Source organism: Curcuma longa, chromosome 5, assembly GCF_044706935.1.
Source record: "Curcuma longa cultivar G26 ecotype Majalengka, Jawa Barat chromosome 5, ITB_CL_G26_1.1, whole genome shotgun sequence".
In the NCBI taxonomy this organism is placed as follows: Eukaryota; Viridiplantae; Streptophyta; class Magnoliopsida; order Zingiberales; family Zingiberaceae; genus Curcuma; species Curcuma longa.
The window spans coordinates 9,446,313-9,460,560 of NC_133865.1; the positions used below are offsets into that span (position 1 = coordinate 9,446,313).

At 34.4% G+C, this 14,248-nt stretch overlaps 2 protein-coding genes across 2 annotated transcripts; both read right to left on the reverse strand.

The window, feature by feature from the left end:
* Nucleotides 1-1,272: 1,272 nt before the first annotated feature.
* Nucleotides 1,273-3,900, reverse strand: LOC141829701 (uncharacterized). The gene is made up of 5 exons (XM_074717225.1): nt 3,549-3,900; nt 2,171-2,325; nt 1,948-2,014; nt 1,758-1,809; nt 1,273-1,673 (listed from the first exon to the last, which is right to left on the reverse strand). The coding sequence occupies exons 1-5, from the start codon at nt 3,874-3,876 to the stop codon at nt 1,568-1,570; spliced, it is 708 nt and encodes a 235-aa protein (XP_074573326.1). The 5' UTR covers nt 3,877-3,900; the 3' UTR covers nt 1,273-1,567.
* A 425-nt stretch (nt 3,901-4,325) lies between these two features.
* Nucleotides 4,326-13,923, reverse strand: LOC141829193 (CAAX prenyl protease 1 homolog). The gene is made up of 14 exons (XM_074716608.1): nt 13,741-13,923; nt 12,744-12,891; nt 12,475-12,559; nt 12,299-12,394; nt 11,654-11,719; nt 11,438-11,536; nt 11,222-11,335; nt 10,746-10,856; nt 9,131-9,193; nt 8,153-8,245; nt 5,792-5,905; nt 4,961-5,032; nt 4,819-4,884; nt 4,326-4,704 (listed from the first exon to the last, which is right to left on the reverse strand). The coding sequence occupies exons 1-14, from the start codon at nt 13,769-13,771 to the stop codon at nt 4,582-4,584; spliced, it is 1,281 nt and encodes a 426-aa protein (XP_074572709.1). The 5' UTR covers nt 13,772-13,923; the 3' UTR covers nt 4,326-4,581.
* Between the last annotated feature and the right edge of the window lie 325 nt (nt 13,924-14,248).

The following is a 14,248-nucleotide window of genomic DNA, read 5'->3' on the forward strand; positions in this document are numbered from 1 at the left end:
ATTTTGATTTTAAGTGATTTGAAGTTTTTTTAATTTATTAGTCAGTTTGGGATGAATGAATCTTACATCATTCGAAAATTCAAAAGTTTAATATTTTTTTGAAATAAGGGAGTTCTAGGAATCCATTGGTGGTGTTGATTAGTGAATGTTATTATCCTATACCTATAATGAACTTATGATAAATTGTATCAAGTCATTGTAAGTTTAAAACTTTATTACTCTCAATTTACGTTATCAAATTCATATCCAAAGGCATAAATACATTAAAGAGACTAAGAAAAATATATTGATTTTGGTTTGAAGTGAATCGAAGTTCTCTAGGTTCATCAATCAATTTCGGATAAGTCTGAAACTGACTAATAGATCTAGAGAGAAAAATGAGAGATATTTCAAGAATAAGTTATGTGATTTGGGTATTATGAAAGTTAAGTATGCGAAATGAGAAATCTTGAAATATACTTGTACGATTAAAAAGTCAAATATATTTCATCAGGTGGATCGGAGTTATTGACATAGAGCAGTTTCACTTTTTTTTATACTAAGTGTTCAGTTTACACAGACTAATCTTGGAGTAGACAATTCAATCCCACATTTCCTACATCAAATAAATCTAAAAAACGAGATGACTTCTGACGCGACACTCCAACATCACTAATTATTCAAATACTGCATGGTTACCACCATACCATGCCTTAGGATAGAAGCAATTTCACTTTTAATTTGTAGGTTAAGCGGTTGAACCGGGCAATTCAGTCCAGTTATTATAACACTGTTTATTATGTCTAATTTAAATATGGAGTTTGATATATACTAAAATGTTCGAGGAAGGTTAGCTCGGCTATCCAATCATTATAGCAAAAGGTGAAATCCGCCATATAACTATCCAATCATGAGTTAGGTTGACAAGGTTGATCTAATTGTTTGGTGTATGCAACATAGTGGTTAAATTGTTGGCAAATCATTGTGGTTAAACATTAAGAAAAAAACACATGATTGGATATTACTCAATTAATATCTCCTTAACTATATAATGTGTAACTATTTCATCACCAAACCATATTTATGACAATTTTATGAAAGAAAATGAGCAAGAAATTCATTTTAGCATATTTTTGAAATACAGTAAATATCACATGAACATATTATCAGAGAGTTTGTGTATGCTTTGCATTTTCCTCAAGATAGAACTTAGAAGTGGAGAACACACACAGAAAGCCTACATCCTTGCAACCCTAAAGAAGAATTCCAAAGTTGAGATCTCAAAATCCCCTCTAGCCATCAAATTATCTCGCCAAATAGCTTGATAAAAACTAATTTTCAATGAAGGGAGAATTATACATTACAATGAGGATTGTATCCTTGTGCTGATATTGTTGCCATTAGGTGCCATGATTTCTGTGTTTTTCTGCATTCCAGTGCCATAGACATGCACTAATGCATCACTCACTGATACCCTAAACAGCCTAATGAGCTTCTATTTGATGTTTACATACTAGAGACGAGAAAGAACATGCCATGGAACAGCTTTGCTGCGGACCAACTGAGATTTCTCATGGTTCTTCAAATTTCAAATCTTTGCATTGGTCTTTCGGCGTGTCTCCCATACCCAGCGGCTTGGTCTGAATATTTGCTTAAGAAGTGCCATTTTTGGAACATTCCAATGCTCCACATGCCTGCATAAGAACCAGACTCACAATCATCTGTTAAGGAAAAATCAAACTCCTATTGACTTTGCGCTTGCAGAATAATTTCATTGCCTGCAAACCCTCTCTGATTCAGCATCGAAATAGTATTCTGTATAGCCAGTAGCTGCACAAAAACAACAGATGAAAAGAGAGAATGAATGTATCGAGAGGTTGGAATGAAATACTCAGGTAACGCGAAAAACATCAATTTCATGAAAACAGAAAACGTGGATGTTACTCTTGAAGGCAGTATCAGATATACCAGAAAGAATTGGTCTCCATGGAAATGACATGATGCAACTGAAACGCCAATGTCCAATTGATTTATCCTGAGATCAACTACTTTGGCTGTAATGTTTGATAAATATACAAATGTATCAACTCAGAATGAGGATGATAGCTGGGAGTGAGATGCATGCAACTTTTGCAGCCTCGCATTTATTTGTGGAGAGATCATTTCCTACCACATATGAAAACCACTTTACCTCAAAATCCTCCCATTTTGTGAGTTTCATGTTAGATTTTTCAAGCAGTGATCCGAAATTTGAACAATTTCGTTTAAAACGCCGTAGACCTCTGAAAGAACCAGCTGGGTCAGCAAATTCACAGTCATCTTCATAAGCATTCAGTGTCAAGTTCCCTGTATCAGAAAAACCAATGACAAAATAGACTTTACAAGCGAATGTAGAAAGCAGATCAAAGACTTACCTGTTTTAACAGACAAGCATTTTAGAAAGATCTAAAAAGGCCCATAAAAAATGTCATTGTTGCACTTTAATAGTACTCTAAGCAAGTGCCTGTAATTGTGGGCAAGGGAAGTATCGAATGCTGATGGAGAGTAACCAATGTGATGGGTGACAGAAATTGAAATGCTCCGATTGATGAAGTGATGATTTCCCACATGAACTACAAGGATAGTGCTTGTTAAAGGAAGATTATTAATCTCCTGCTGATTTGCATTGATATATTTAGACCTACAAATGAGTTGAACCGAGTCTAGTTTGATGATGTTCAAGCTCGTTTGTTTACCTTATCGAGCTTATTCAAGATTGTTTCCTATTAAGCTCAAGCCAAGGTGAAGCATCAGCTGAGCTCAACTAGCAACATGTTTGTCCTTAGTTAAACTACTGACCAAATAAATAAAACTTCCATTATTACTGATATTATATATAATCAAAAAGTGTGACATTTGTAGGGTAAAAATAATAATAATAGACACAACGCTCAGATTATATTCTTGAAATGTTTGAATTAAAAACCAAACAAACAAAGATCATAATGTAACTTTAGATAAGTTTACAAATAACTTGGTTCATAAAATATTCAGAAACTTTTTTCATGGACATTATCGAGGTTAAGCTCTTATTGAGTCGAGTATCAATCTTGTTAATGGATATTATGTACAGCCCGATATATTACTATGTTCCATCACAGTTGTTCCTTACAAAATAGAGTTATGTTATGGTACCATTACATGATATTGAATACAATTATTTTCCCCACAATTTCTATTGACATAATCTCCAAAAGTGTTGTAGCCACCAAATTCATGTGATTTACAACAAAGTTAACCACAAAAATGCAATCTTGTGGTATTTGTCTCACTGAGTATATCATAAGAGTCAAAAGATTGGTAGAAAATATCCATAAATCTATGCCAGTGAATGAAATTACACAAGCTTCCATGAAATTTAAATTAGTTTCGATCGTGTGCCAATCCAAAATTTTAGTTCATGGATGGACATGAAATTAAGAAGTGTTCATCAATCCAAAATTAAGAAGTGTAGTAGACTAAATCCATAAGTTCAACAGATGCAAACATTCTTCGTTGGAAACCCGAGGAATGGAAGTTCTTTTACAAACCTGTGACGAAGTAAGAGCGGGCGAAGTCCTCCTTAATGGCTTCCGCAACCTGCGCTCTGCCAGTCAGCGATCCGATCGCGCCGGAGGAGATCTCCTCAGCGGGGGCAGTCGGAGGAGACGGCCGGAAGAGAGAAGCGGCGATACCGAGGAGCTCGGAGCCGTACCAAGCCAACTTGAGAACCACGTTTTCCGACTCGGGCCCCTCGCGATTCGCCGGCGTAGGGCTCCTGCCCTCGCACCGGACTCGAGCAGGCCTCCCGGAGGCAGCCTGGCGGCGGAGGCAGACGATGCGGGGTGGTGCGGGCGAGAGGCGGAGGACCGAAGCCATGGCTTTCCTTTGCGGCGCCGGGCAACGCGAAGAAAATGGTATACGTGCCGCCGCGGTGAGAGTAGAGTTGCTGTCACCGAGGTATTTTTCTCCACGGGCTCGTTGTCTGGCGTTCAAAAATCGAACATGTTTAATATATTTTATCCAATTATTTACATGCCGCTGATGAACTTTATATATTTTTTATTTTTTATTATATTATCCAATAAATATATTTTAATTTTCAATATGTTTAAATTAGAATTCGAATAATTCAAATTAAACTTGAGTTTATCATTTCAAATTGTAATAACAATACAAACCAAATTTAAGTTCAACTTTTATTTCAAATAAATTAGAGTCAAATTATTTATATTTTTAAATTTTAAAATTTTTAAATTTTAAAATGAATTTAAATAGCACATATATTTTTTCGGCAAATAAGACAAGACAGTTCCAAATATGCCCAATTAATCAGCAAATACATCTTTCACACTATGTCATCCTAAAGGAGTAGAAAGATTTGCAAGTTCACATATTACAATCCTTATTCCCAGAGACAAATAGTGTCGATAACTTACACGAGAAGATTTGTTCGGACCAACAACTACTACCATGAAGAAAACGGTCTATCATTGCACATAGCAGCGATCTATAAAATCCATGTAAACTGATTGACCCAAATGGCCAAAGCTTTTCATGTTCTAAGAACAATACAGATTCGCACTAGTCCTCTTTCTTAGCTGTGTCAGGTTCTTCCATTGCTGCTAGTCTTTCGACAAGAGGTGGATGGGAGTAACAGTATGCTGAATACCATGGATCAATGTTCATGGCAGAAAGGTTCTCCTCCTGAATGGGGACAAAAAAAGATAAGGAAGCAACATAAAATTTATAGAAGACTATATATATATATATATGTATAAAGCAAATATCAAATGAAAAGTGAAGGTTACTAAAACTCACTTGCAATTTGATAAGGCCTGCCTGAAGCAGTTTGGCGTAACCTAGTTTCTTGGCAAAAGCATCAGCCTATTATGAGCATAAGCTTACACTTAGAATACATGGCGTATCAAGGTAAGAAGACAATATGAACATACTAAAGTACCTGAAATTCGAATGTCCGGCTTACAAGATTGAGACCAAAGTTCAGAAGGTGCTGGAGGGGTATGACAGTATGCTGGAAATAAGATACTCTAAATTAGTACAATGTGATGCTGTTTATCTAAACACATTGCACATGCTGCTCCTGTGTAGTTACATGGCAATAAGGAACCTGTGCTAATAATTAAAAACAAGGCAGTGATATCTACATAAGATTTAAGATACAGAATTCAAGATTCATGCCATGATGAATATTCAAGACACTCGCTTTGACTGGCAGTAATATTTCTCATCTATACCACTGCTCCATCCACAAGCTCTAATTTAAAGATATATCATAGATCTGTACCTCTTACAAGGATTACTCATTTATTCCCATCTTCAAGACACTGAACAGACAGACAATACAAAAACAAAGCAGAAATAGTTTTTGACCTGAGAAAGCTACATAGTTCTACTCTTTCAAATTTTGTTGTTCGAATTTTACGCATCTGTCATTTTCAACATGAAATGGAACAAATTGAACAAAGGTGGATTTGCTAGAATTATTGCTGAAGTTATCAGCATTTCTATAATTAAACATGATCTTCAATTAAAATCAACAGTAAAAGAATCCATACTCTACCAACTCCGTTTTCACTTAAGAATAACTTTCCAAGTTAGTTGCAAAGCAAATTAAGGGGAAACTAAAGTCAACTGACTAACTTTTAAGTAAAAAAAAAAGGAACAAGAAATTGGTAAGCATTATGTAGAACTCTGGTGAAGATACTACTAATAGAAGAGATGCACCATAATGAAAGCACTGAAAATAAAACATAATGCAGAGGAAAGAAACCTGAAATATTATGAGGCCAATAAGTATTGGCTGAGTATCAAAGCCAAAACTTTCATAAAGATCTTTTGAGTTCCTCACAAGAGTGTATCCTCCAAATTGCAAAAATGTGAGAATCTGCAAAAATAAATATACAAGTTATTGAGTCATAGCAGTCAGGTAGTTTTAGGATATCAGACAAAGGTGCACTTTTAGCTTTCTCAATTTATACAAGCTCAACCTTACCACAACAAAAATCAAAATTCCACCAGTAAAGGAACCAAAAGTATTTAGTACATAATCTTCAGGTTTTTATACCAATACAACTGCATCAGTCCCTAAAACAAATAGTATTGCTGAAGGGTGACTTTTATGGGTCTTTTACTACTGCATAGAAGCATTTAATAGGAAATGTTCAAGGAACAGAGACATAATGCTCCAGTTATCATCGATAAAACAATTGATACACAAATGCTCACGATAGACATGATTTATCATGGATAAAATAATTGATAGATAAATGTTAAAGATAAAAAACACAATTCTCACAATCAAATTTATCTATCTTAACTATTACAGCAAAGCAATTACGAGAACATGTTCATGGTTGTGCTCATTGAAGCCGGAGAAAATTGTCCTGATCCTTGGTAAAAATTGATGAGAAAACATTTAGGATAAGCACTAAACAGAAATCCTTGAGATTTGCCAAAATTATCAAGATATACATGGGCAGTTGCAATCTTACTAACTACCATTTGGTAATTACTCTCTATCTATGAATTAATAGATTTCATATCGCAAGTTTAACCATTAGGTATTTTATTTAGGCCTTAAACATAGTTGCACAAATCAGAACAAATCTTACAGTAAAAATTTCTTCCACTTCAATCACCTTGAGGGGAGGGCGCCAATAATGCTGAACAACAGGAACAAGATCAACTGCACTATCACAGCCTCCTTTCTGCATGATCCCTGGCTAGACCTATTTTGAGTATCATGCAATGCAAACCAGGCCATTAAATCCCTAGATCACACCTTAGCCATTTCCTCTAGATCTTTGTTCTGAAAATCAAACACCAGATCCTCAGATTGGGTGAAAATAATGCTCACAGCCACATGACAGATCCAATCAACACCTTGACAAATCAGAATGCCAATTAAGATCCAGGCCTTGCAACTGATATTTTGAAACTGTGTCTAGGCTCCAGTTCTTATGCACCTTTAAAAATTGAGCATCGCGAGTTCACCGAGGTGTAAAAAGGCTCCATGGCACAGCCACCAAGAGAATAAGTAACTTAAAATCTTCCAATAGGTGGCTTTCGGTCATAAATGCATGCAAGATGCTTTTCATAGTTTGGGCTATAACCTTTTTTTTGTTGTTTTTTCATCTTCCATCTTAGAAGACACAGATGACAAACAACAGCTAACAAAATAAAAGTGCTGTGATGAAAGTTAGAAGCCTTGTGATGCTAATGAGGATATAATTTTTTGCATGACAAGGATAATTGAATCTTTTAGATAGTACATAGGAGGTACATGAGCATTCAACCACATATTTATCCCGTTATTTTCATTTCTGATTCATGTGTGAAAATTGATTGTTTCATATGTGAATTATAATGTGCATCAATGATATGAATTGTGAACTGTATGATTCAACAACTATGCATGTACCTACGCCTTGCAACTTGCTCTAAGGTCCTATAATGTCTTAGTACCTAGTTGCCCTAGTGCCTTCAAACACATTGCTTGTAGCTATCACATTCAATAAGTTGAGGCCTGCCCTTATGATGCTTATCCTCACGTCCTCCAAATTGTAGCCAGGACTTAGGAACGTTCACATCATCATACTCTGTTAGTCACTTGTTTGCTCACCTCTCTCCTTCACGAAACTTCTCAACACTACCCACACCACAACTTCTGTGCCCTATTGCCTACCTCTCCTTACTCCTTCATGACACTACTTTTTCATTGTAGGATAGGGAGCTAGTATTACCAAGTCTGCCAAAGTCAAGTGCCTCTTACTGTATAAAATTGGGAAGGAAGCAGGGGTGTCACCCCTGCACTCCTTGTGTGACCAAAAATGAGAGAACCTTGGGGATGCCTATAAGTAAAAAGGAAAGAAAAAAACAGGGAAGAAAAGCTTAAGTAGGCAAAAAAGGATTAAGCAAGCAAATTTGAAAGTCTTCATGAAGTCACTCCCTATTGCAGGTAGTAACATTGATTCAATGCTGTAAATTAATCTTCCTAATTAAAAAATACACATGCTTAGCAGCTTAGCCCACTAAATTCTATCAGATGTCAAAATCAAAATCATGATTTTAATTATGGCATTAAACATGAAAAGATGCTTCAGAAATATTGAAGTGGAGTATAAAAAAGCACCTGAACAAAAATGAAAGAATACATTGTGTGATTGAGTTTCCAATGTCCAAGTTCATGGGCAATAACTGCAACAACTTCATCTTCATCTTTGCACTACCAAAAATTTTTATTTTAAATACTCAGCAATGGAATAGCATTTAGTTCCAAGGAAATATCAATAGTTTTTGTGCTCAGTAATCAGACTCATCTAAGTAACATATTTGATCAACCAGTTTATTATTAAAAAATTTTGGTAATTTTGAGTGAGTTCAATTTCTATATGGAAGAAAATTAGCTTTTAAATAAATTGTCAATCAAAATGATAAACTAAGGAACGCAATCAAAATAAAGTACAACCTTGCAAAACTTACATACCAAAGCCTTGGGTAATTAATTTACAAATCAAAACATGGGATGTTCACAAAGAGAAAGCTAAAAGAAAAAACTATTGTAAAGGTAGATTGAGCATGGAGCAAGAAGCATGAAAATCAAATAATCCTAGAAAATGAAGCATCATGTTGAGAAAATGAAATACCACCTTGGCACCAACTGAAATAAGATCATCATAATAAGCTTTAACACAGAAAGAAATACAAAGTTCTTTTTTCTCAGTTGTGATGACAAATACTCAATTATGCTGCAGAATTTACATTTCATTATCAAGAAATTAGATATTCTATGAGGCAGAGATATCAAAACTTGGTGAGTAATAACTAGGTTGATGGTTAGTTCAAACATGATTCCTGATAAGGCAAAATGAATTGGGACTAACACACTAATGTCTCGATTTAAATTATCAAGATCCTAAAGAACTAAGTCAATATATTCACACAATGAGATTTATGTTTCTCCTATCTCTCTATTAAGAAAACTATTTGTTTCTTATTGAGGAACTTTACAAGTAGAAGAAATTTGGTATATTTTGTTCATTTTATGAAGAGCACCAATAGATAATGAAGTGAAAAAAAAAATACAAATGAAAGTTGAACCAGAACAAACCTGTTGAATCAAGGTATCATAGAGAACAATACGTTTATTCTTGAAAAATCCATACATATAAGCCTGTTGAGTAGAAAAAATATAAAGAATTAGAGCATGTGTGAGGCAGATATTAGGTTAAATCATTGCATAGTGCATTTGCATTATGCAAGCACATGCACAAATATCCTATTTAAGTAAAAAAAGAAGGAATAACAATGACAAAAACATATGATTTAAATAATATTTAAGAGCTTAATCAACATAATAAAATCATAAAAAATAAAATTCACATATCATAGGATGAATAACAAATGCAAATAACATCTAAAATACTGCCAATTGTATGGAAAAAAAATATTTTTTGTTGTAATGGATATCAAAATTATTTATGTGAATTAGCAAATTAGTGTGATCTGGATAAGGCAAATGATGATTGAAGCAATATGTGATCACATGGATAGCAGGTAATATTCTATATATGTGGAAGTAGTAAGAGAATGGAATTCACCAGCACCCAGACTTTGTACCAGAGTTTATACTATGTAAACACAAAAGAGAGGGACAGACTCATAGTACAGAAAATTAGCTCCCAATACAAGAATCTTTCTGCAGTGTTGTGCATTTAGGTCTCTAAGTTAAAAATATTTACACAAATAGGACTATAAATTTGTGATCCAGAAACCTTCTATCAAATAGGTTCATTGTCAAACCAATATCTAATGCACAGTATCCGGTAAATCTTCAGATGCTTGAAGAGCAGCTAACGAGTAAAGATTATAACTTAGGGGGACTTCTGTATGAGAAGCAACTGTAAGAAATCAGAGATGCTGACTTGTGCTCTTGCAAATCAATCAAACAAATTCATACCTTGATATCAAGGACAATTTGTTAAGACTAAGAGCAGCAACTACATTTCAACAACATATACAACCCATCCATCGATAGAATTTCCTGATACACTAACTATGTATATAACCACCATGCGCACAAATCCATAATACTGCAGGATCAAATGTATGCTTAATGTGCAGCACTTGACTTTTGCAGCTTTACTTGTAAAGAAACCAGTGTAAGTCAACATAAGTCAGCCTTCCTCAATTTTCATTGTCATTTTGAACAATATAATGGACAATTGCCTTAAAAATAGACCATGAATTTGCAATGAGCAGAATGTGAACATAATAGAACCAACTATGAGAATTTACTTACCACAAGAAACACAGATACTGAATGTTAGACAAGATTCCCTCAATTGTCAAAAACACAAACAACATGTAGCCCAAAGAATACGTATCAAGCGTGGCAAATTCAGTGCTAAGCAATGAGAAACTATCTAACCTTTGGCTACTAAAATCCACAACTTCTGACTTCATCTTAAAACAGGATGGATCTGTATTGTTCATGAGTGAGTTTTATTCACTACATCTCAAACAGGTCAGATAAGAAGCCACTTTCACTCATTTTATCACAAATAGTATGTTTAACCATGAAGAAAATTTACATTGAACAGACAACTACTACAGCAATGGGATTGAAATATGGAAATTATCAGCGAGATTCAATGCTGAATAAAACATATAATATTATTAGTAAAAAACGAAATCCAAGTTTCATATGAAAAAAAATCACTCACATTGCTATGTCTAGACCTCGTCGATCCATCAATAACAAAGAGCTTCTTCAAAGGGAACTTCAGTGAAGCTGCAAGCTTTTCTATTTTCTCCCTCAGCTCTCCAGCAGGAAGCTGTTATAAAATTGTTACACAAACTAATAAATATATTTTAGACTGCCTTAATTCTATAAGTTTATTAAAGCTTAATAACCAAAAACATGCAACTTATAATATTAGCTAGAGAAAAAAACTTCCAAAAAATTGAGCATATTATAAAGGGTCCATATGTGAATGGATGAAATGCAAAAAGGGGGTGCTGCATTTGTGTTTTTTCATCTACTAATTGCTAGACCCTACAAGACCATTGAGTCAGATCATAGCTGGTGTATTCATCAACATATTACAATCTATAGCATATAAGAAAGTAAATTAGCATAATGCCATAATATACTCTGCATAAAAACAAATAAGCAACTAAGTGGCAAAAAGATACTTACAGGAGTGAACTTATTAAACAGAGGCGCTATTAAAATGGGATACACTGTCATCATCACAAGGGAAAGAACAAGGATGAAAGCCCAAAGATATATCGCCAGGTATGGACCTCCTTTCTGCAGCAAACCAGAGTAAAAATTGAAAAATATTGATAAATGATAGAAATCAAGCCTCAATCTAGCCAACAATTTGCTATATAAATGGTTAAAGATTATAACCTGGACTATGACTATAATTGCTGCAACAATTGGCGGGCCAAGGAAGATAGAGATGCAAATTCCCTTAAACATGTCCATCAGAAAAAGCTGTAGTGATTGCTGCATGAAGTGCACGAAATTAAAACTAAGTAACCTAAGTTAGCATCAAAATCTTGATCAAAATTGTAAAAAAATAACAAAATTATCATATAGAAAAGAGGATTGACGTTGACAAACCTTGTTAAACCCATGTCGTGCCTCAATCACAAATGTAGAATATAGTGAAAATGGCAATTCAGTTATCTGCACAATGGAAGCCATAAGGGTAACTAGGTTATTGTGTAAATGAGAATCCATGAGCACAAAGTTTATCACCAAAAAGTAGCAGTTGTCAATAGTAAGTGGAGTTTTAATTCTAAAATTTAATAATTGTCAAGAAGTAACCCAATTGAACTTCATAACAGCAAAAAAAAAAAAAAAAAAAGATATGACGTCACACAAATTTGCTTAGGTGCCCTAACATATTTATTCAATTGCTTATAGATTTAAACATACAAAATTCAGAAGATACTTTAAGTGCAACTGAATGAAGATACTTTTAAGTAAAGTTTAATGGTTTAGGTGAGATGTTAGATTTTTAAAATTTTGCTCCAATTCTTTTTAAAGTTGCTCACACCATAACCAAATTGGACTGGTGCAAGAATGTCATTTGAACTTTAAAAACCACCAAATAATATCACTACGTCGTACTTATTTGAACTTTAAAAAAACTCTATTATGATTTTGTTCAACTATCATGAGCATACAAGAATGTGAATGAGGGTAGATATCAGAAAAAAAAAGTCTATGACTAGAAGGTTGTTAAGAAGAATAAATGCATACCTGTGACCAAACAACAACACCAGCCAGAAATGACAGTGTATGTATGATTTCGTTCTTTGGATTTAAACCCAAGTACAAAGCAATGTTCCCAGATAGCTGTTGTGAAATATATAATACAAATGAAACAAGAAGAAGAAAATGTTAAGTATAAAACAAAACAAAGGCTACTACTTTACCTTCCAAAACCAAGGTAATATTTTATAGTATAGAATTGCAGTGTCCATCACTATGGTCACAGCTTCATGAACAAAGTGAAAGTAGCTGAAGAATCAAAGGCAAGAGACATGTTATCAAGATGAAGAATGGTCTAGCTAACATAATACCTGAAAAGTAATCTAAACCAAAGCAATAAGTATTCAATTTGGTTGTGCACAAAAGACTGCACGTTACTAAAACTGAATCATTTGGGGCAAAATCATATCAGTATAAATTAAGTAAAATAAACCTTTTATCGATGCTATAAGCTCGAGCTCTTTCAAATTTTTCATCACTAATTACTCCCACCAGCGGCTTAGGTAAGTTGGGTAGTTTAAGAGCTGCATGTTGCCGAATATCTAAGTATGTTTCAAAGATGTACATCAAGATCATAAAGCCTGCCATAAAGTGAAAAATTAGTCAACGCCCAAATAACACATTAGACTATCTTCTCATCCAATTTTAAATAAAAAACATGCAACCAGTATATTGCTCAAATCATCAAGAATATCCATCATTTACAAAACAAACGATCAACAACAAACATCTTGTACAATTAAGAACAGTTGAAATCCCAATGTCTTTGTGTGTAAGAAAACTGTAAATTAGATTTCATATCTGACAGAGATCACTGAATTGTAATATGGTGAGTCAATTTGCTGGTATGTGAAATGTGAAGTTGATAATTTCACAAGATGTTAATCACAAAGGATGAAAATGTGAAAAGATTCTCTATATGCTAGTACACAGTCCAATTTTTTAGAAAGAAAAACGCATCAATATTTTTATTGAATTCAGCAGGAAGACCTCAATTAAGTTCATTGGCGGGATCAAATTCATACCGCTAAACCCAAATAATTTGAATTCACATCCTTTCGTTGTCGGTAGAAGGAAAGTCTCAGTCTTTTCAAGACATTGTTCATAAAACCTAGGTGACCAATCACGGTACTGAAATATGAGATGAGCAACACAAATCGAACGAAACAGGACTTTTAATCCACCTCAGGTATCTTTCTTATATGGCAGACACCAAAATAAACAACGATCGATTTTTAAAAAAAATTAAAAAAATCGACATGGAAATGGAAAATGAAGACGCAGAAACAGAAGGGGAAAATTCCGACAAACGCCGTGCATTTCCCAATCACGGAATCTCGTGGTTGAACCAAGAACTCGAAATCGAGTAAGCCCAACGGGTCAACCCCAAAACCCTCGGGAGATCAACAGAGGCAAGAGAAAGTACCCACCTAGGACAGCCTCGAGGTAAGGGAACGCCATCTTTTGCGGAGAGGCAGAAGAAGGGCAGCAGCTGTCGGAGACTACTCCGGCCGTGTAGAGTAGCTTCTGATCGGGGGACGGAGAGAAGCAGCCGACGTCGCCGAGAGCAGCGTCGTCTGCGATCGCGTAGAAACTGCTCGAAGTGGAACTAATTGCGACCTAACAACCGGAAACTTCTTCTTAAATAGGTCCTTTATTTTATTAATTATGCCTAATTGCTGCCCGAGAAAGACCTTTTAAAACCGCAGACTTATCTGTATTTAGTTTTTTTATTTGCCTTTATCTTTGTAATTAAATACGTATGATCATCAATAATATTAATTTATGAAATCGCACATTCTAATTAATCATTTTAAAAAAAAATCTTATTACCTAATAATATGTTGGATATTGAATCTGAATGGATCAATATGATTTTATAAAAAAAATATAATGACATGATGAAAATTGAAATTAATTTCAAAATTAAAATCTACA